The following is a 21,412-nucleotide window of genomic DNA, read 5'->3' as shown; positions in this document are numbered from 1 at the left end:
CCCCCCCCCCTCAGCGGGCCACGGTAAAATTATTAAACGTTGACCGGTCCGCGGCGATAAAAAGGTTGGGGAGCACTGGTATATAGGATGGACAATACATTGAGGTGCTGTGATTTAAGGTGCATGAAGGTAACAACAGGGAGAGGGATTATGAATGCTCTACATTCATTCTTTTATATAATCAGTCCCACTGAACTAGTTTTGAATATGAGCATGCTTATGTTATATCTACAGAGAGAGGAGCTGACTTAACTATGGAGGCAGATTCTGGATATACCCCGATGGATCTTGCTGTGGCACTGGGTCATAAAAAAGGTACATTAAATATGATTTCAATGAAAACATCAGCAAAGAGTAATTCAATTATGCAGTCATAGAAGCTGTGTTCATAAAGTTGTACTAAAGGCTTGCTGTTTTTACCTTAATGCATTCACTATGTGTCCCCAGTTATGAACAGGAAGTGCTTTACAATTTTTAATATTTAAAAATTGCTGCTTACATTTGATTTGCTCTTTTCTGAAAACTCCAAAACTGAAATTTTCTCCTGCTATGTGATGTTGAGGAGGTCGGGCAGTTAATGTTTACCATAATTTACCCTGTCTGTAGCCCTGACTGATCTCATCATCAGTCGTAAACTAGATATGAACACTCTGTCCTAGCAAAGAATTTAAAAATCTCAGGGGTATCCCTTCTTCCGACTCCATTTAGTAGGGAGGAGATGAGGGAACGGATGTGCCAACACCCACTAAGCCGGTCCCAGGTATGAATTTTTTTAATTATTATTATTTTTAGGTATACTGTGTGAATGGGAACACATAAAAAAACATATGGGGGGGGGAGGGGTTCCCAAATTTCACTACAAAAGTAAACAATTACATGACAGCTAATGGGAATTGGCACCATAAATATTGAGGTAACAAAAGGCTCACTTAGGATTTGATAAAAAGCTCCAGGCCGATCTAAAAGACACAAGTTCATGTAGCTCTATATTCATTAATCATTCATTTTTTTTAAATGCAAGCAGTATAAGTATCCGAATTTGACCTCATATTGGCCTCTTGCAACACCCTGTACAACAGAGTTTAGACTGGGAGATCAAGGTACCGTACGAGAAGCCAATCAGTAGTTCTCATGTGTCAACAAGGAGTATGCGGCTTAGTGATAGTCTTCTTCACTACCAAGCACTCACACATATGTATTTCATCTGTGTATTTAGCTGGTTGCCTGGACTTTAGCTTTAAGGCTAAACAAGCATATACAGTTTAGTATATAGATACTGGGCATGTTCTACGCAGATTGTTGCTGCTTACATTGAAGCAGAGTGACTTTGCTGTAGATATGACAGTGTTTCTGTGCTGAAGTTCTGTTTAATACCGTTGACACAAAGAAGACAGCCATAACCCTGGGATCATATACAGTGTTAGAAAACAGACAAATTAATGGACTTGAGATTGTTTTTTCCAACCTTACGATGTTACAATTTTTCTCTAGTCCAACAGGTCATTGAACATCACATCCTGAAATTGTTTCAGAGCCAAGTGTGACACACCGTGGAGAGGAAGAAGTAGAGAGATATATGAGCTCATCTTCATCTGCTGCGACATCTGACAGAGGTCATGGACAAGATGCTACAGCAAATACTAAGCAACCTGGCATTTCTTTTGTAGGGCAAAATACTTTAATGAAGGACCTGACAGAAGAATGCACATTCAGAAAAAGGGTCATCGTTATCTGATTAACTTGTCTAACACATTATAATGAAGAAAGAATTCCATGGCTTGTCTTCTGCAGCAGGAATGACATTTGGATGTTGGCTGTTACCCTTTGTAAATGTGCCTTGCCCCTCCATGACGATGGAAGGTCTGTGTACTGTAGGTGGCATTTTAGCCTATCTTCTTCTGTATCTCCAACATTAATCAGCAACTTTGAAACCATTACCATACTATATGGTATATTTTCTGTCATTTAAGAAGAACTCCAGGTTTTAAAGGGTTTTAGATGGGAGGCTTACTTCTGTTTCCCTAATCTAGAGGTCTTTAAACCCTGGAGATCATCTTTAAGAAAACTATAGCTCGATACATTTTAATTAGGGGAAAGTGGTGAATCTGTTTGGCACAACGAATGACAACTGCTTTATATACACAAATATCTACTCTATGTGTTTGTCAGGTATAATGTTGGCCATATGCATGCAATAGTTTTGCAAAAAAAAAAACAGCATTTATCAAAGTTCTCAAGCAAATATAAGGGCTACAGAATGATTCCAGGTAATGATTTTAAGGGGTCCCAGTTCATGTAAGCCATCATTTGTATTGAATTTCATTGGGAACACATTTTTATTCGAATTCCAATTAATGGCTTATTACGCAGTTTGCACTTATTTTTTTTACAGTTTAGTGCTGTGCAGTAGAAGACTTTTTTTCCCACAACTTCTTCAAACAGTTTTATGTTTGAAGAGAACCAGTTACCCATGGGCATGTGTAACAATCCAGTCCATATCAGTCTTACCTCTCAGGAAAAGCATCATCCCGTGTTACCTTTCTCTCAGAGCAGAAGAGCCAAAAAGAAAAGGAAAGGCGCTGTCATAATTATATCAAGGCAAGTGGGAAGCCCAGCTGTTCAGTACATAAGGTTTTATGTGGGATCAAAGCCTGGTGTACAGCCTACAGGTTCTTGAGAGCTGCAAGGATACTCAAAGTTGTGTAGTGGCTAGCAGGAGGAAGCACACCTCCCTGCAGGCATAAGACACATATAGAAGTGTCAGATTGGGGTCAACAGGGGGGAGACTGGTATCGCTCAAGTTCTTTTACAGGACATGACAGCACTTTACAGAGGGTATAGCATCATTCAAGACATATATCCCTTCCCCCCTCCACCCAAAGCAGCTCACTTTCTACTATCTGAACATGCAATTAATTGTTCATAGGGCTGCATTTTGAGCTGATGCTGCCATATCTAATCTGCTGAAATCTACGAAAAAATTGTAATTGAATATCCCACAAACCCATTCTGTTCTGCCAACACAAATGAAGCTGTGACAGACTATTTAGCATTGTTTCCCTGAACAGTGCTGAGCAGCAAAAGGTCAGATTGTTTAGCCATACTAGACAGTGGAATACTACTTTATATACCAGATTATAAATCAGTGGGTAGAAACCATGGATTGAACAGGGTCTTGTAAAGGAAAGCACAAGTGCTTGTTGTTTCAGTATTGTTTACAGTCATATCTGTGTACTTTGATTCGGTTCATGAGCTTATAAATCATATTTATAAACCAGAGTAGGCTTTCTTTAAATGTGGATTACATATAAACCCGTGTATACAACAGGTATGTGAAGGAAATAACATATTTTATCTCTGATATCATAAGTGGTTAAAGCTGAACTTCATCCAAAAACTGTTTTTGGCTATTTGCAATGTAAAAACTAATGAACACTAATGAAGTGAGTGCGATACGTGGCCCCTGCTGAGTTATGTAATACTCTTACTTTCTATCTTCCCCATACAATACAGTCACAGCTAAACATCCAGCACTGCAACTTACAGGTTAGAGCGGGTCACTCGCTCTGCAGATTGTCCATTCTGAAAAATGTCTTGCATTCTTTTTAAGAATGCAAAGTATTCTGTGATTAGACGAGGGTAGAGTGTAACATTCATCTGCACCTCTTCTAATCTCAGGACACCTTGATTCTTTGAAAAGAATGCAAGATGTTTTGGGACTGGATAAGCTGCAGAGCGAGCAACCCACTGTGATCTGTGTGCTCCAGCCGCCACTAAGGTTCAGCACCGGCGTTCAGTGCCGACTATATTGCATGGAGGGGAAATGAAAGCGAGAGTGTTACATAACACAGCAGTAGCCACACTAGGCACTTTAGTGTACATTAAAAGGAGAACTATGAGGCGAGTGATTTCCACTCATCCTCATAGTTAGAGCCGACAAAGAAGCTGTCACAGATCGGCTCTATTGATCGAGAAGTGAGCGAACACATACAGTCGGTCATTCACTTTCCGATCGGCTCCCTGCAGTGAGCAGTGATGGTGTTAGTTACCACTCCCCGCAGGGATTCCCCTCTCTGATCCTCCAGTCAATGGACGGGGGAGGGAGCGGGCACAGATGGCTCTGCCTATAGATAGGCAGAGACAGCTGTCACTCACGCAGTTGGGTGGATCCAGACAGTAATGTCAGGATCCGTCCCCGGCTGTGGATCTCCCAGTATATCGCAGGCAATAGCCCACTATATACTGAGCTTTGGGCCACAGGAGGAGGTTAGTATATGTCCTCCAGTGACCCTAAAGAGAACTATGGTCAAAACCACTTACCCCATAGTTCTCTTTTAATCTTCATTTGCATCTACATTGCAAATGGCCAAAAAATGTTTGACTGGAGTTCAACTTTAGGGCTGATAACTGGAACAGTAAAATCTGCCTGACTTTTAATATACTATTAGCTCATCTGTGCTATAGGCACCAGTTGTCCTACCTCTACCATTTTCACTTGTTTGTGTCACTGTGTATCATAGAGAGCAGTAACAAGAAATAAGGCCACTGAGTGACGCAAAGGGAGAAGTTGGAAGAACACTAGTGACCAGTGCTTAAAGGAAACCTGTCATGGCAAATATAAAGGCTGCTGTTGCTAATCTCTTTATAGAGCTAGTTGCCTGGCTGCCATACACATTCTCTCCAGTATGAATACACTGACCTAAAACAGATCTGCAGCAAGTGAAGCCAGAACTAGTGATATACATAGGAGTTACAGGTCCGGGACTTGCAAAGTAGAGGGGGTAAGAGACTGCTAGGTGATGAGCATTTTCAGGAGGGGGTCAACAAAGGCAGTAAACTTTCTTCCAGGACAGGTTTCCACTAAAGGTCCCTAGTTTCAGATATATTTTTCCATTTTCAATGCATTTGTAATATTTAAGTGTGACACGGGCAATTAATGCCTCTTAAAGAGATTGCAGTACCCCTCACAAGCGTTCAAATTCCTTCCTTCCGAGAAGGAAAGTATGGTCTTTGCGCAGACATGATCTAGGGGCAGCATCTGCTTGCCAGACTAAGATGGCAACACAGATCATATAATCATGTATATCCTCTAGTCTCCAGTATTCTTTTTTTGTTGTTGTCTTTGAGTGGGTAAACCAATGCCCCATTCCGCCGCTTCACCTTGTTAACAGTGCGCATTCTGGGAGTGACGTCTAGGAGAGAGAAGATTGACAATTGCTTTTCTCTTGCCTACAACACACCGATAACATAATTCTCTCAGGTTGTACCCCTGAAGCCTAGGCACAGTCACATGACTGCAACCCAATTATTACTTTCATGGTTAAAGCTACAGGTTTTTGATAAGAAAATACTGTTATAAATTTCAACATATGAGGCATTTATCCATGCAGATTTTTAAAATTAGCAATGCACTAAAAACAGTATTGTTTTGCTTTTACAAGCAACTCTATTAGCAATCCACAAGTGCAAAAAAATATTTTCCTCTGAAACCTGGTAAGAGACTGCTTTTTCAAGAGTGTTAATCTCTTATCTCTCCATTGTGCTCAGTGGTTCCTCCTGCCAACGTCCACTTCACTACTGTGTCCTGTAGTGATGTGGAGATCATCAGGAGGAACCACTGAGCTTTGCAGAGGACATAGTAGATCGATGCACACAAAGACTTCAATACGTGATTCCTCTGGATCAGCAAGTGGTGGTGGCAGATGAGGTAACTACTCACCTTTTTATTAATTATGTGCTTTTTGCAAATGTTTGTATTTGTTGACTGGGTCACTTTGAGGCCCTGTTCACATCGGGGCAGGTTTGGGCGCGCAGATCCGCCAACATGAATGACCCCATACATTTCTATGGGGACCGTTCAGCGCGATCCGAACCGCCCCTGCACTATTTTTACCGTGCTGATCAGTGCGGTTTCCATACAGCTGTCAATTGAACCGTGCTGATTAGCGCGGTTTTGGGCATTTTTTTATTGCGTTTCAGCGCTGAAACAATTAAAAAAACTCCCAAAACCTCCCTTTTGAAATCAGCATTGTAAATGCGCTGATCCGCAACCGCCCTGGTGTGAATGGGCTCTTAATATACAATACTGTTTAATTGAATCATTTCTACTTTTTCTTGCATTAGACCTACGATTATGAATCAGCCTACACGACTATAGTATTGGGATAAAAACAATTCCAGCTAAAACGTTTGCCCGCACACTTGCACCTACAATTCTTGAAATCCTTTAAATCCCAAGTTCATAAAATATGTAATACCACAAAATAACTGTGAACGGAGACAAATCTGCTACCAAGATATCGGGTTTCTGCAAAGTAATGTGTAAATAGGTAATAGGAAGGTATTTTGGATGAACTTAAAATCACTTTTCTGTATACTTCAAGAAAAAAAACTATAATAAAAGGATTTCTATCTCTTTAAGCAGAATAATTTTATGTTTTAAAAAATAAAGCATTGGATTTTTTTACACGTTGCGTTTGTAAACAAGATTTGGGGTCTGGTAAAAGTGTAAAACTAATCGATAAATATGCGCCGCGTTAAAAGTAAAAGTGTAGAGCTAAACCAATCTAATCTGTTCATACTTTAAAGTGGACCTGAATAAAAATCTGCTATTTATAGGGAACATCTTGATTTTTAAAGGGTATGTCAAGCCAAAAACTTTTCTGGTTTTGGCTTTAGTAGGGAAGAGTTAATTAGAACCCCTGACGGGTTTTTATAGCTATCTGGGGCTCCATTAGAGGGATTTCCCTTCACTTTCTGTCCTAGTGACAATGGATTTAGAGCTGGCAATACAGTAGTAGAATTTCGTTCAAAAACTTTTGTTTTCAGAACGTTTGTTCAATTTTCTAATAGCTAATAGGGCTGACAACCGTTTACGACCACAGTGGTTGAAGAAAAAAAATCGAAAGAGCAGGGTTGAAAAACGTTTTCAAACTAAATTCTGGCAGTAACTGGTTTTCATCAAGAAACTCAATTTCCAAAAAAGAATGTTAAAACCAAACCAAATTTTGAACAACATTCGTCAGGTTTGTTAGCATTATCAGATGTTCTGACAAGATTTTTTCATATGAAGGGTTGTATGACAATTAGTGTATAGCCAGCTTCTCAGGATAGGAAGTGAGGGGAAATCTGCACCAGGGACACAGATTTTTATACTGACGGGTACTCCTCTACTAAAGAAATGTTTAGTTTACCTCATATTTAGTTTAATTCATAGTGAGATTGTAGTCCATCACTGGAGTGAGCTTGGAGCTTTGACACACACAGGGACCATGGGGAACAAAAGTAGCCACCCTCCAGAAGGAAGGACAGTGTCAGCATGAATTCAGAGATGATTGGAGGATCTACAGTTGAGTGATACACAAGTAAGATACATTATGTTAATAATTAGGGTCCTTGTATGTTTTTATAAGATTTAACTCCTGAGTTTAGTGTCGCTTTAAGGCAGCTCATTCATTTAGAATGGGCTGCCAATGCTTGGCAACAATACAAAAACTGGACCTGTAAGTGCATTTCAATACACAGAATGTGTTGCAATGCACTGCAGTGTGGATCCATGAGCACCTGCTGTGCTATGCTCTGGGGTGACATTCAAAATAAATGGCATTGCACAGAATGCTGTGTGTAACTGTGCATTTTACCACACATTACACAATGCACAGGATTAAAGGGGTCCTTAAAGGGTTTCTAAAGCCTGTTTTTTTTTGGAATATAACTACTGCTTGCAAGCAGTAGATATATGCAAAAAGTTTAATATTTTTTTTTTTTAAACGCTGTAAACTTACCCCGTTTTCGCCGCACGCTCCCGCTCGAAAATCCAAAACTGCTCGGGCAGCTGCATGCGCAGATCGGATTTTCAGCCGGGAGGCGAGGAGAGACGCAAGGTAAGTATATGGACGTGTGCACCCGCATGTAGACACCGTGGGACAGGAAGTGCCAGCAAGGACAGAGGAGTCAGCGCTGGAGGGACAGATGAAAACAATCAGGAAAGAAGAGGAATATCGGATTAAGAGACATCATTTAAGGTAAGTGCTGACATTAACAGGGAAAAAAAAAATTGACTTTAATGTCACTTTAAAGGAGTATTAAAATATTTCCTTTTTTGACATATATCTGCTGCTTGCAAGAAAAAATATTAGGGAAATACCGAATTACTTACCTGTGCCAGCGCCGTTTGCTCCCAAATGGCTGTGAAGGTGGAAAGTGAGCGGGCGCATGCGCAGTAGAGTGGAGGGGGAGAAAACACAATGACAGTGAGTGGACGCAGGCAGGAGCGCGAATGCCGGAAAGACACCATGGGACACGAGGAGTCAGAGACCGGCACCAGTGTTGGAATCTAGTAAAATGAAGATGATCGCATCAAGAGGCATCAAATAAGGTAAGTGCTTACAGCAGCAGTGAGGGAGGGGAGAGTGTTTAATGTCACTTTAACCGTAACAAACATTTAGATTGCTGAGGGCTGCCATTTTAATACTCCTTTTTACCTTTTATTATCCTATGTCGCAAACCAAAACGTCTGCAGCTTCTTTGCAGCCATTTTGTCTACAAGCATGTCCTCAGCAACTGCTGCATGTGATTTCTTGGGTTTCCGGTTGGTGACAACAGATGACTGTCTGCACACTGTGCATCCATCTGCTTAAAGTTTCCATTGGGAAGGTGCATGCCAGGGCGACAGTGCAGCAGAAAATGGTAGACAGGGACAGAGTGTCGTCACCCTATAACAAGAAGTGCCTGAACAATGACCTTTATGGCAGGATCACCAGGTATTATTTGAATGAAAGATGCAGGATTTCAGTATGTTAAAATTTACTTTTGAAATTACATTATCAAATAAAAATCATATGTGCGATTTAAGTGAACGGACTTACATATACTTTGTTGTGAAACACATGGTTGCTATTATCATGCCCATCAAGGATATTTTCCATCCTTGCATAATGGGTATCAACAAAGGCCTGGACACAACATGCAAGGCATGTGATCCCTTTTGGCTAGGAATGCACCGATACTTTTCAGATACCAGTGCCGATACTTGGCATTTTCATGAGAACTACCAGGGTTGCAGAGGTTGCAGCTGGGACCTGGCTCTGGCGCTCCACCACTGTCCTGAAATCATTAGTCTGTATTGTTTTAGTAAAACTGTCACATGACAATAAACAAAAATGTATCAGTACTTGTATCTGTGAGTACTTGGGCAAGTATCAGTATTTGTACTTGGAAAAATTGTATCGGTGCATCCCTTATATATACAGGAATGCACAAATCCCAGGAGCTCCGTGTGCTCCTTACAAATGACAGCTGCCTCCTAACTTTTGAATTTAACCTTTGCCTAGTCTTGGAGCAGGACAAGTATCTGTACTTGTACCGAATACGGTATTTGGTATCGGTGCATCCCAACTTTTGGCAAACATTTTCCTTTCCAGAATGTCTGATTTTGTACCGAATGCTCATTAGTTGATAAGCACACAGGAACGTTATAGTGTTCAGCAACAACGGAATGAATGTTCATTTAAAATATGCCTCCAAGTAACATCCTCAAAACTTGCGGCCAAGTACATCGAGGCGATACACTACAATCCTTCCAAAGAAATCCGTGCTGCTTGGGAAAGTAAGCCGTAGCTTTTCAACATTCTGCTCTGTGAATACAAATTTGTGAAGCAGATAAGTTAAGGGAAATATATGATAGGAAAGCATTATCGTTCCTGAACCATTAAAACTCATACCGGTGATGTCTGAGCTTTGTTTGTTAGCCCCCTGTGATGGCAATAAAGTTAAATGTAAAAAAAAATTTAAAAAAAATTTAAAATCAACCAAAAAAAAAAGAAATGTTTTAAAGTGCCCTGCCACCACATACAAACACGCGTTGGGTGCTCCTACATGCTAAAATGATGATTGCGCCACACGTGACATATCACCACGAATGTCTAGGGCCATTAAATCACTGTTACCACTAAGCTAATGAGTAAAGCTTTAAAAGCGTCGCCTATGGCCAATTTTGAGAATAGTAGTTTTTTGCAATTTTATAGGCGCACCCAACGTGACCCCATCTTTTATATTTGACCAAAAAATTGGGTAATAATTCATGTTTCATAACAAAACATTTTTTTTTCTAAATGTTTTGACCTCTTTTCTTTATATAGTAAAAAAATAACAAACCCAGTGATGAATAAATAACATTAAACAAAATCTCTATCTGGCCCAAAAAATGGTATAAAACTAATTTCAGTACAGCGTTGCATGACGGAATAAATGTCAGTCACAGTACCGCAGCGCTGAATACTGAAAAATGGGCAGGACAGGAAGGGGGATTAACACACTGATACTCTTCATCACATTTTTACTTCCCCACCCGTAGCTTAATGTTAACCAGTATTCCCAAGTTCTCTTCCAGCTCTGTTTTCCATAACTGTATTACATTTGATATAGAGATGGCGGCACTGTTCCTACAGTCTAGGTGCATAACATAACGTTTTTTTCTACATTAAATTTCACGTGCCATTTAACTTGCAATGCTGCTGAAGTTCTTCTGCATTATGACACTAACATGATTAATTTGAATACTTGTACATCATTTTGTGTCTCCGCAAAAAAGCAACATTTCTATTTCATCTGCCAAATAATTAATACATGGACTAAAAAGTAAAGGATCTCATCTTGAATGTGTTCCATTTGCCACTATGCTTTGTTATCCTTTAAAGCGACCAAGGCAAGTTTTCGACTACACATGCTTTACCCCAACAACAGTGCAAAGTCTTGGCCGCATGGGAACATTTACCATATTGTGTTTCCAAAGTATTTTACTAGAGTATCTGACTGACTAGAGACAAGTCAGATTTTTAAACTAACAATAAAATGATCTCACTTACCTGAGGAAATACTCTGCTGCTTGCAGTGCAAGAATAATACCAAACAAATACTAAACTGATGTCACCCTAAGAGGAAAGTCTATACTCTACATTAGTACCAGATGCCATTTAATTATTCTAAGGGTTAGCTAGCACAGACAGAGGCCTGGTTCACATATGGGCGGCCCGGGCCGCGCATTCATGCACGGTTGCTTGCTGCAGTGGCCGCACGGCTCCACTGATTTCAATGAGGTCATATCCGCATGGCAACAAGGTTCCTGCACCTTTTTGTGCGGTTACGTCTGGGTGCGACTGCACCCACTGTAAAGCGCCCGAAAGCCAAGCGGATTGCTAGCTGTGATTGGGGTGCCATTAGAGTGCAGTTTGCGTTTGAGCTCGTGAACCAGGCCTAAAAGGAATGCTGTTTTCCCATATTTATGGTATAGTGAACTGTACTCCTATCTCTACAGATAACCACATATTTCAGCTAAATACCTTTTGAAATCTGGCAATTGTAATGCTTTGAAAAGGATATCTGAAGGGCATTGATGTCTTCTGGATAAAATTCTGTTAATGTCACTAACTCTTCATTTTTAAGGCACCCTGCAAAGGAAGAGGATTATTACACACGTTATATTTACCATTGTTTAAAGCTGGATTTCAGGCAAACAGCTAAATGCATAGATGAAATACACCGGTCATAAGATAATACCACTCCCACTAGCCGCCAAAACAGCCCTGACTAGGATGCACAGATACCGTTTTTTCGGTATCGAGTACGGATATTTTTTTTCCAGTACTCGCCAATACCGAAAGTCCCATTAAGGAAGCCGGGCGGCGTGTAATGTCTCGCTGCCCAGCTTCCGAATTAGCTGGGAAGTCGTCTCCATGCTACCACATCACCAGGTGATGAGGAAGCGTGGAGCCAGCTTTCTGGCCAATCAGGAGGGGGGTGAGTCATTACACAGGTTCCAGATTGGCCGGGATACTCGCTCTATGTTCCCTTGTTGCCTGGCTTCCTGAATGCCAGTTTTCTGAACAATCAGGAAGCTGGACGGCGTGTAATGACAACACCCGGTTTTCCAGTTAGCCGTCTCCATGCTCCCTCGTCACCAGGTGATGCGGAAGCATGGAGCCACCTTTTTGGTCAAACAGGAAGCTGGGGGGGGGGGCTGGGTAATGACTCACCGCCTGGCTGCCTGATTGGTCAGCTTCCCGACCAATCAGGAAGCCAGGCAGCATGTCATTACACAGTGTCCGGCTTCCTGATTGGCCAGGAAGCTGGCCCCATGCTCCCTCATCACCAGGTGACAAGGGAGCATGGAGACAGATTTCTGGCCAATCAGGAACTTGGGGGACGAGTATTGACTCGCTTCCTGATTGCCCAGCTTCACGACCAATCAGGTAGCCGGGCAGCGAGTCATTACACGGCTCCATGCTCCGTGCAGGGTAATGAAATGATCTCTCAGTCACTCTGCTCTCTCCTTGCATAGGCATGCTCTTGGTTAGTACTTAAGCACTGCAGTGCAACTGGCTCCTTGTACTACTATTTCCTTTTTCAATCTGAGCTCTGCTGCACAGGGAATTGCAAGAGGGTAATACCAAGTAAAAATTCAGGTTTTAAAACTAGTTCAAGTTAAAAAGAAAGAACAATTAAAGCTGAACTGCACACAAATATAAATTGTGCAAATTAATGATGCTCTGTATTCATTAATAGATTATTAAATGAATTTTATATGCAAGCAGTGTAAGTACCTGCATCTGACTTGGTGTCATCCTGTACAGTCCATTGTATAACAGAGCTCCGACTGGAGGTGGGAGAAGCATCACAAAGAGCCAATCATTTGTGCAGCAGCAGAAGGAGCATGCTAATGGGAGGAGAGTGCAGAGGGATGAGGTTATCAGTTTGCACCTACTCCTTTTACTGTCCAGTCATAGGCTAGGAAGGAGACCTGTAAGGCCTGGTTCACACCTGGGCGTTTTACAGCGCTGATCGACGCGCTGTAAAACGCCCAACAAGTGAAATCCCATTATTTCCTATGGGCATGGTCCCCACCTGGGCGTATTTCAGCGTGTAGGAACGTGCTGAAAAACGCCCTTTGCCCAAAGAAGTACAGGAGCTTCTTTGGGGCGTATTTTCCACGCGTATCCATTAGGATACAGCTGTATAGCCCTTGTAAACGCGCGCTTGTCGTGCGTTTCGTTGACCGCAAATCGCGGTAAAAACGTGCGGCCCAAAACGCTTGTCAAACGCGCATATTACGAATGCCCAAGTGTGAACCCAGCCTAAGTGTTACCTAACTGAAGCAGAGAAAAATCAGGCCGTTCAGGTTGAATGATGTAATAATGGATACAGAGCTGTATTGATTTGTGTCTGTTAAATCTCCTGGATTACAGCTTTACAAATCCCTATACTACACAATGCCACTATTCTATACGAATACCTCTACCACAAATGATGCCTCCAATAAATTATTTGAGGTCAAATTTGGACATGGTCAACATGACCTTGATAAAAGGTGAAACTAATATATGAGATAGACTCATTACATGCAAAGCAAGATAGTTCAAGCCGTGATTTGTCATCATTGTGATGATTATGGCTTACAGCTCAGAAAATTAGAATATTGTGAGAAGGTGCAATATTCTAGGCTCAAAGTGTCCCACTCCAATCAGCTAATTAAGCCATAACACCTGCAAAGGGTTCCCGAGCCTTTAAATGGTCTCTCAAGGTGGCCATACACTGTACAACCATCGCAAGACCTTAGTCTTGCGATGGTTGTAAAGTGATTAAAAAAAACGTACGATCTGCCCATCTTGGACAGGCAGATCGTACTCTCGATCATCGCATGACCGCAATGCTGAACGGGCAGTGTGCGTGTGCGCACACTGGCCTGTTCGGCATTTGTCTCCCGAGCACCGTTCAAACCAGCCGAAAATCGTACGGTTTTCTAGCGTGCTCCTTAGACAAAAGACGTGCAACCGTACAGTAGAAACGGTTGCACGTCTTCATTCACACTTCTCGATTCTCGTACGATCGCGGTATTTCCCGCAATTCTCGTACGAGAATCGAGCAGTGTATGGGCACCTTCAGTCTGGTTCAGTAGGAATCACAATCATGGGAAAGACTGCTGACCTGACAGTTGTGCAGAAAACCATCATTGACACCCTCCATAAGGAGGGAAAGCCTCAAAAGGTAATTGCAAAAGAAGTTGGATGTTCCCAAAGTGCTGTATCAAAGCACATTAATAGAAAGTTATGTGGAAGGGAAAAGTGTGGAAGAAAAAGGTGCACAAGCAGCAGGGATGACCGCAGCCTGGAGAGGATTGTCAGGAAAAGGCCATTCAAAAGTGTTGGGGACTTTCACAAGGAGTGGACTGAGGCTGGAGTCAGTGCATCAAGAGCCACCACACACAGACGGATCCTGGACATGGGCTTCAAATGTCGTATTCCTCTTGTCAAGCCACTCCTGAACAACAAACAACGTCAGAAGCGTCTTACCTGGGCTAAAGAAAAACAGACCTGGTCTGTTGCTCAGTGGTCCAAAGTCCTCTTTTCTGATGAGAGCAAATTTTGCATCTCATTTGGAAACCAAGGACCCAGAGTATGGAGGAAGAATGGAGAGGCACACACTGCAAGATGCTTGAAGTCCAGTGTGAAGTTTCCACAGTCTGTGTTGATTTGGGGAGCCATGTCATCTGCTGGTGTTGGTCCACTGTGCTTCATTAAGTCCAGGGTCAACGCAGCCGTCTACCAGGAGATTTTGGAGCACTTCATGCTTCCTTCCGCAGACGAGCTCTATGGGGATGCTGACTTCATTTTCCAGCAGGACTTGGCACCTGCCCACACTGCCAAAAGCACCAAAACCTGGTTCAATGACCGTGGGATTACTGTGCTTGATTGGCCAGCAAACTCGCCTCACCTGAACCCCATAGAGAATCTATGGGGCATTGCCAAGAGAAAGATGAGACATGAGACCGAACAATGCAGAAGAGCTGAAGGCCGCTATTGAAGCATCCTGGTCTTCCATAACACCTCAGCAGTGCCACAGGCTGATAGCTTCCATGCCACGCCGCATTGAGGCAGTAATTGCTGCAAAAGGGGCCCAAACCAAGTACGGAGTACATATGCATGCTTATACTTTTCAGAGGTCCGATATTGTTCTATGTACAATCCTTGTTTTATTGATTGCATGTAATATTCTCATTTGGATTTGGGGTTTTCATGAGCTGTAAGCCATAATCATCACAATTATGACAAATCACGGCTTGAATTATCTTGCTTTGCATGTAATGAGTCTATCTCATATATTAGTTTCACCTTTTAAGTTGCATTAGTGAAATAAATGAACTTTTGCACGATATTCTAATTATTCAAGTTTCACCTGTACATGTCAATGTAGTGATCAGTATCATTAGGGTGACATTGCCTGCTCACAATGACATGTTTGTGATGGTGGAATGCACCTATGATAGTGCATGGTCTGTTTCATGTCCTTCCAGCATGTGTACCCTGTTTGGCTGCGGTTCCATGAACTTCAACAGCATTTAAAAGAGAACTATGGCCCAAACATTTTTGCCCATAGTTCTCTTAAGGATCACAGGAGAACATATACTATGTCCTCCTGTGACCCAAAACTCAGCATATAGTGGGCTATTGCCTGCTATATGCTTACAGCGCAAAGCCGTGCTCCAGCCTTGATGGGTCCCTGGCAAAATTGTTGGGATCCACCCTCCTGCCTGATTGACAGCTGGCTCTGCCTCTCTAGAGGCAGAGCCAGCTGTGCCCTATCCTCTCCCTTGTCTGTTCCTCCAGTCAGCTCTGGAGGATTGGAGAGGGGAGGGGGGAATCAGTCATCTCTGCAGGGAGAAGATCGGGAACTAGCGATCTGCGGTACGTGACCGCTTTGTTTTCCCGATCAATAGAGCCGACATGCGACAGCTTCAGTGTCATGCATCGGCTCTAATTATGGGGATGAGTGTATTTCACTCTCCTCATGCAGCCGCTTTTGAAAGCTTCCTTAGCTAAATCAGTTCTTACCTTCTAAAACGCAGTTTCTACTGGAAAAACCACCTTGGAACTGGATATGGATTTCAGACACACTGACTTTTTGAGGGAATTCAAGTACAATCCACTGAGATGACCCCTGGAATGAGAAAAAAGAACAATCAGAAGCAGATGATTTTTTTTATCATACTAGTTTCCATCTGTAAAAATTACAGGTAAATAGATACACAGATTACATGTACTGTATCTAAACCTTAAAATGTTCACACAGTGCAATGTTTTTTCATGGGGCAGGAAAGCCCACCACCAGTACCATAGAAACGCATGACACTAATCTACCAGGGGTTGTATCCAGGTCCCTCCGAAGCATTCAAAACAGGACAGAAGTCCGCCTCAGTCCAGACCTACTCCACCTCCCGCCCCATGACATGCTGTTGCAGCCACACTTTGTCTGACGATCCACCTTAACCACTCGCTGTATGGAGCAATTTCTTACTATTTGCGCACACATGATAAAATCTGAATTTTTGGCTACAAAACAGCTTCAAACCCCTAAACAATTATATATGTTCTGACAGCAACGGCCCTGTAGAATAAAAAAAATGCTAGTTGCAATTTTTTATGTTGCACGGTTTTTGCGCAAATGTTTATCAAACCAGTATATTTAGGAAAAAATAAACTAAATTAAAATGTTATGCACAGAAACTTAATATAATACCCAATTTTTTTGGTAAAATATAAAAGATAAGGTCACGTGGGGTAAATAGATATCAAACAAGTCAAGCCTTAAAATTGTGTTCGCCTGTGAAGCCGCAAAAAAACATCAATACCCAAAATTTCCCATAGGGGACACTTTAAACGCTTTTACCGCTCATTAGTTTAGTGCCAACAGTGATTTTAACATTAACCCTATTGCCATCACATAGAGGGCTACCAAGCACCCTATGTAATAGCAGATAGGGTGTGACAGGACCTCTTTATGGAGACATCAGGAGATCTTTCAGACCCTGTGTCTCCGGCTCTTCTGTAATACACATCACTTCCGGGTGCAGTAATCGGAGGAGAGATCAGCGGCTAGAAGCCGCTGAATCTCTCTCCGACCATTGCGGGGAGACCCGCCAAGCCGGTCTCGGGGGCCGCAAGGGGACAGCGGAGCTCGGGGAAACCAACGGCAGCGCCGCACGGTACAAACGATCCTGCGGCTTTACAGACGCTGCATCGCTTGTACATTAACAGCCATCACGGACTGTTAAAAAACAACACCCAAGAACACAGCTACTGCAGTAGCCGTGTTCTTGTTTTTACCACTTCTGGCTGCCCGGAAGTGGTTAAAATCCTAACCGGACCCCTATTTAGCAAAAGGGTCTGGTATATATTTTGGGGGTGGGGGACACTCTTTTCATATATGTTTTACATTTTAGAATGGGGTGCCTCGGGATTTTTCATACTTTTAGAGGTTGCCCTGGCTCAAAAACAGTTGAGAAAATCTGATTGTGACAGTAGAATTCCATAGGAGGCACCGTGACTAAATATTGAAGGCTAAACTAGGTGTTACTAAAGGTTTCAGCCACCAAAAAAAAAAAAATGGACTTGGGGCTTGTTTACAGCATGTCGGGACCAGATTTGGAGAAGATCTGAAAGAGCAGTGCATTTTTATAAGACAGAAGGCTAGCATGACTGAACCTGATAAGCCTTCCAGCCTGAAGGCTACCATGACTGTACCTGACAAACCTTCCAGACCGTAGTCTACCATGGCTACCTTATTAGCCTGTTAAAACGAAGGCTACCATGACTGTACCTGATCAGCCTGCCAGATCAAAAGGTGACCATGACTGTACCTAATCAGCCTGCCTTATCAAAGGCTACCGTGACTGTACCCGATAAGCCTTCCAAACTGAAGGCTACCATAACTACCTGATTAGCCTGTCAGACAGAAGGCTACCATGACTGTACTTGTACCTGATTAGCCTGCCAGATCAAAGGCTACCATGACTGTACCTGATAAACCTTCCAGACAGAAGGCTACCATGACTGTACTTGTACCTGATTAGCCTGCCAGATCAAAGGCTACCATGACTGTACCTGATAAACCTTCCAGACAGAAGGCTACCATGACTGTACCCGATAAACCTTCCTGACAGAAGGCTACCATGACTGTCAAAAGGGTCTGGTATATATTTTGGGGGTGGGGGACACTCTTTTCATATATGTTTTACATTTTAGAATGGGGTGCCTCGGGATTTTTCATACTTTTAGAGGTTGCCCTGGCTCAAAAACAGTTGAGAAAATCTGATTGTGACAGTAGAATTCCATAGGAGGCACCGTGACTAAATATTGAAGGCTAAACTAGGTGTTACTAAAGGTTTCAGCCACCAAAAAAAAAAAAATGGACTTGGGGCTTGTTTACAGCATGTCGGGACCAGATTTGGAGAAGATCTGAAAGAGCAGTGCATTTTTATAAGACAGAAGGCTAGCATGACTGAACCTGATAAGCCTTCCAGCCTGAAGGCTACCATGACTGTACCTGACAAACCTTCCAGACCGTAGTCTACCATGGCTACCTTATTAGCCTGTTAAAACGAAGGCTACCATGACTGTACCTGATCAGCCTGCCAGATCAAAAGGTGACCATGACTGTACCTAATCAGCCTGCCTTATCAAAGGCTACCGTGACTGTACCCGATAAGCCTTCCAAACTGAAGGCTACCATAACTACCTGATTAGCCTGTCAGACAGAAGGCTACCATGACTGTACTTGTACCTGATTAGCCTGCCAGATCAAAGGCTACCATGACTGTACCTGATAAACCTTCCAGACAGAAGGCTACCATGACTGTACTTGTACCTGATTAGCCTGCCAGATCAAAGGCTACCATGACTGTACCTGATAAACCTTCCAGACAGAAGGCTACCATGACTGTACCCGATAAACCTTCCTGACAGAAGGCTACCATGACTGTACCCGATAAACCTTCCTGACAGAAGGCTACCATGACTGTAACCGATAAACCTTCCAGACAGAAGGCTACAATGACTGTACATGATAAACCTTCCAGACGATAGGCTACCATGACTACCTGTTTAGCCTGCCAGACCGAAGGCTACCGTGACTGTACCTGATCAGCCTGTCATACCAAAGACTACCATGACTGCACCTGATCAGCCTGCTAGATCAAAGGCTACCATAACTGTACCTGATCAGAGTTCCAACACGTCTCATCTCTGTGGTCAAAGAGAAACTGTTTGCCAAACTGCTTGACATCTCTCTGGAGTACGGAGCTCACCCTGCAGATACAGTGATTAACAATGAGAAGAGAAGTGGGGAAATACACATGATGTATTTAACAACGTTTTCAACCAATGAGGCATATTCATAAATCAGATTGCCAGATGATCTCCAGATACCATCTGCTCTAACAGGAGGTAGGATACTTGCAGTCCATTGTCGTGTGGTCAACACAAAGTGAACACAGACTGAACATTTTCAAAACAGTTATAAATTCATCCATGACCAACATTGTTTACATATATGAATATTAATGAGCCATAAACTTAACAAGCTGCTCCCACAATCTGGCTGCTGTGTTTTTGTCAATGTGGTTTGCTGATCCTAGCCACGCATAAAAGACATATCAAGTTGCAAATCAATGCTCCGAGACTGAGAAGACCTCCTGAGCTTAAATGAAAAAAGTGGACATACATTTATATTAAAAAAGGACTGTGCTCAGAGGCCTTTGGCTTATGTTTTCTATGCGAGCTGCAGGATCTGTCAATGTAGAAGTATTCACTCACTTCTAGGATTATTAAAATGAATAAAAATGAGACCATAAAGTAGCTTAGGATAAAAAGCTGATGGAGCACAGGAGCGGTAAAGAAAAACTGTGGGAATTAAAAAAATGTATCCTTTGCAAGAGGGCTACCCCAGCACTGCAAGAGTTAAGTGCTCCTTTTGTCTAGGGGGCTCAAAGCTGTTTTACTCACCTATTCCTTGGCCCTGCAGCGGTTAGCGCTCACCTCTCTCCCCCTATGGAATGTCCCTGGGCATCTTTACATCTAATGCAAGTCAATGGATCTGATTAGACGGGATGACGTCACGGGTCCTTAGACTGCCAGAGCCCAAGGTAGAAGAGGCTGTGGGGACCAGTCTAGCAGCCTGGTGGGACCAAGGTTTAAGTGAGTATATCTGCTTTATTTGAGCCTCCTAGACAAAACGAGCACTTAACCCTTATAGTGCAAAGGTAGCCCAACTGCAAGGGAAAAGTTTTGAAATTCCCACAGTTCTTCTTTAACCTGAGCTGAACAGCAGAGATATCAACAGAAGCTTACCAGTAATGATGTACAAGGGCTTAGCGCAAACCCAGTTCACCCGAGTGCATGCAAAACTGTAATTGATGCATCTTCCTTATTCCGGCCCAATCATTTGCGGCTAGGACATTCCTGGACCAGTAGCTAATGTCACAAAGGTGGTGGGGGGGATTGGTCAGAGCTGTACTAAGTCTGCCTGACTCACAGTTGGCATTTACCTGGTTAATTCCAGATGTTCTGGCATTGACGTTTTCGTCCGAAAATCTGCCAGTTGATGGGAAGTGCACAACCTCCATTACTGTACAACTGGCAGATTTCTGTCTTTCAAGCAGGCTAGAAAACATTTGTCTAATTGTATGAAAATTGACAGGTTAGTTGTGTTGTACAACAAAAATCTCAAGATGAAAACTGCACATGCTCAAACGAAAATCTGTCCTTTCGATCGATGAAAATCAGCCAGTTAGTGGTGCTGATGAGCGTTAATTGTGAACTGTGCATGATGGGCTAGTAGTAAGAAAATGGAACGAGGGTGAGATGTCTGGACAACAAAAGTTGTACAATGGTTGTAAGGTGCATGGCCACCTTTAGTCCTGGTTGCAGTTTAGTCCAGCCTGCGCTCAGTGTTAGGCCTGGGTGTGGGAATGCTCAAGTGCGGGAAATGCCTTGCTAAGCCTCAAGTCTGGAGGGGGGCTAATACTGATTGAGAAGGAGAGCCAGGGAAGCTGATGGCTCCTGGAAGTGCCTGGAATAAAACTGACCTCAGAAGCAAGTCTGGTGTCTCTCCTACTGAAGATCTTATGCCTATCGCTCTTCAGCTGTTGTTCAAATACCCAGTGTTAGGCCTGGTTCACACCTGGGCATTTTACAGCGCGTTCCTACGTGCTGTAAAACGCTCAACATGTGAAAACCAATGATTGCCTATGGGCATGGTTCCCACCTGGGCGTTTTACAGCGCGTAGGAAGGCGCTGAAAAACGCCCTACGCCCAAAGGAGTACAGGAGCTTCTTTGGGGCGTTTTTCCGCGCGTTTCCATTGCTATTCCCGAGTGTGGATCGAGGTTAACAAAGCGGCAACCCCGAGCCACACTGGGGAATACAGCGTACAGGTCTTACCTGGTCCGCGATCCCCGCTGTGTCCTACGGCGGCTGCCGACTTCCGTCCCTTGCGAGTGGCCGCGTCGCAGGGGGGCGGAGCCGGCGGGAAGTGAAGTGAAAAAAAAATATCTATTTTTTTTTAAAATGAGAAAAAAAAAAAAA

At 42.9% G+C, this 21,412-nt stretch overlaps 2 protein-coding genes across 4 annotated transcripts in view; one reads left to right on the top strand and one right to left on the bottom strand.

Annotated features, from left to right (window-relative positions):
• Positions 1–1,861, top strand: part of RFXANK (regulatory factor X associated ankyrin containing protein) — a 22,188-nt gene extending 20,327 nt beyond the window's left edge. For all 3 annotated transcript variants that reach the window (XM_018568418.1, XM_018568415.1, XM_018568416.1), the window contains exons 8-9: positions 235–315; positions 1,492–1,861. In XM_018568418.1, coding sequence (XP_018423920.1) covers positions 235–315; positions 1,492–1,544 — 134 coding nt within the window. In that variant the 3' untranslated portion in view covers positions 1,545–1,861. The remainder of the gene's footprint in view (positions 1–234; positions 316–1,491) is intronic.
• A 7,632-nt stretch (positions 1,862–9,493) lies between these two features.
• NR2C2AP (nuclear receptor 2C2 associated protein) overlaps positions 9,494–21,412 on the bottom strand; it is a 14,890-nt gene continuing 2,971 nt past the window's right edge. The window contains exons 2-5 of the mRNA XM_018568419.1: positions 19,046–19,136; positions 15,885–15,990; positions 11,380–11,447; positions 9,494–9,651 (exon numbers count right to left, since the gene is read on the bottom strand). Of these exons, the coding sequence (XP_018423921.1) occupies positions 9,535–9,651; positions 11,380–11,447; positions 15,885–15,990; positions 19,046–19,136 (382 nt within the window). The 3' untranslated portion in view covers positions 9,494–9,534. The remainder of the gene's footprint in view (positions 9,652–11,379; positions 11,448–15,884; positions 15,991–19,045; positions 19,137–21,412) is intronic.

This window comes from Nanorana parkeri, unplaced genomic scaffold, assembly GCF_000935625.1.
Source record: "Nanorana parkeri isolate BGI_ZX_2015 unplaced genomic scaffold, ASM93562v1 scaffold1183, whole genome shotgun sequence".
Taxonomy (NCBI): domain Eukaryota; kingdom Metazoa; phylum Chordata; class Amphibia; order Anura; family Dicroglossidae; genus Nanorana; species Nanorana parkeri.
The sequence above is the reverse complement of the archived record's forward strand: the minus strand, read 5'-3'. Positions and strand labels throughout refer to the sequence as shown.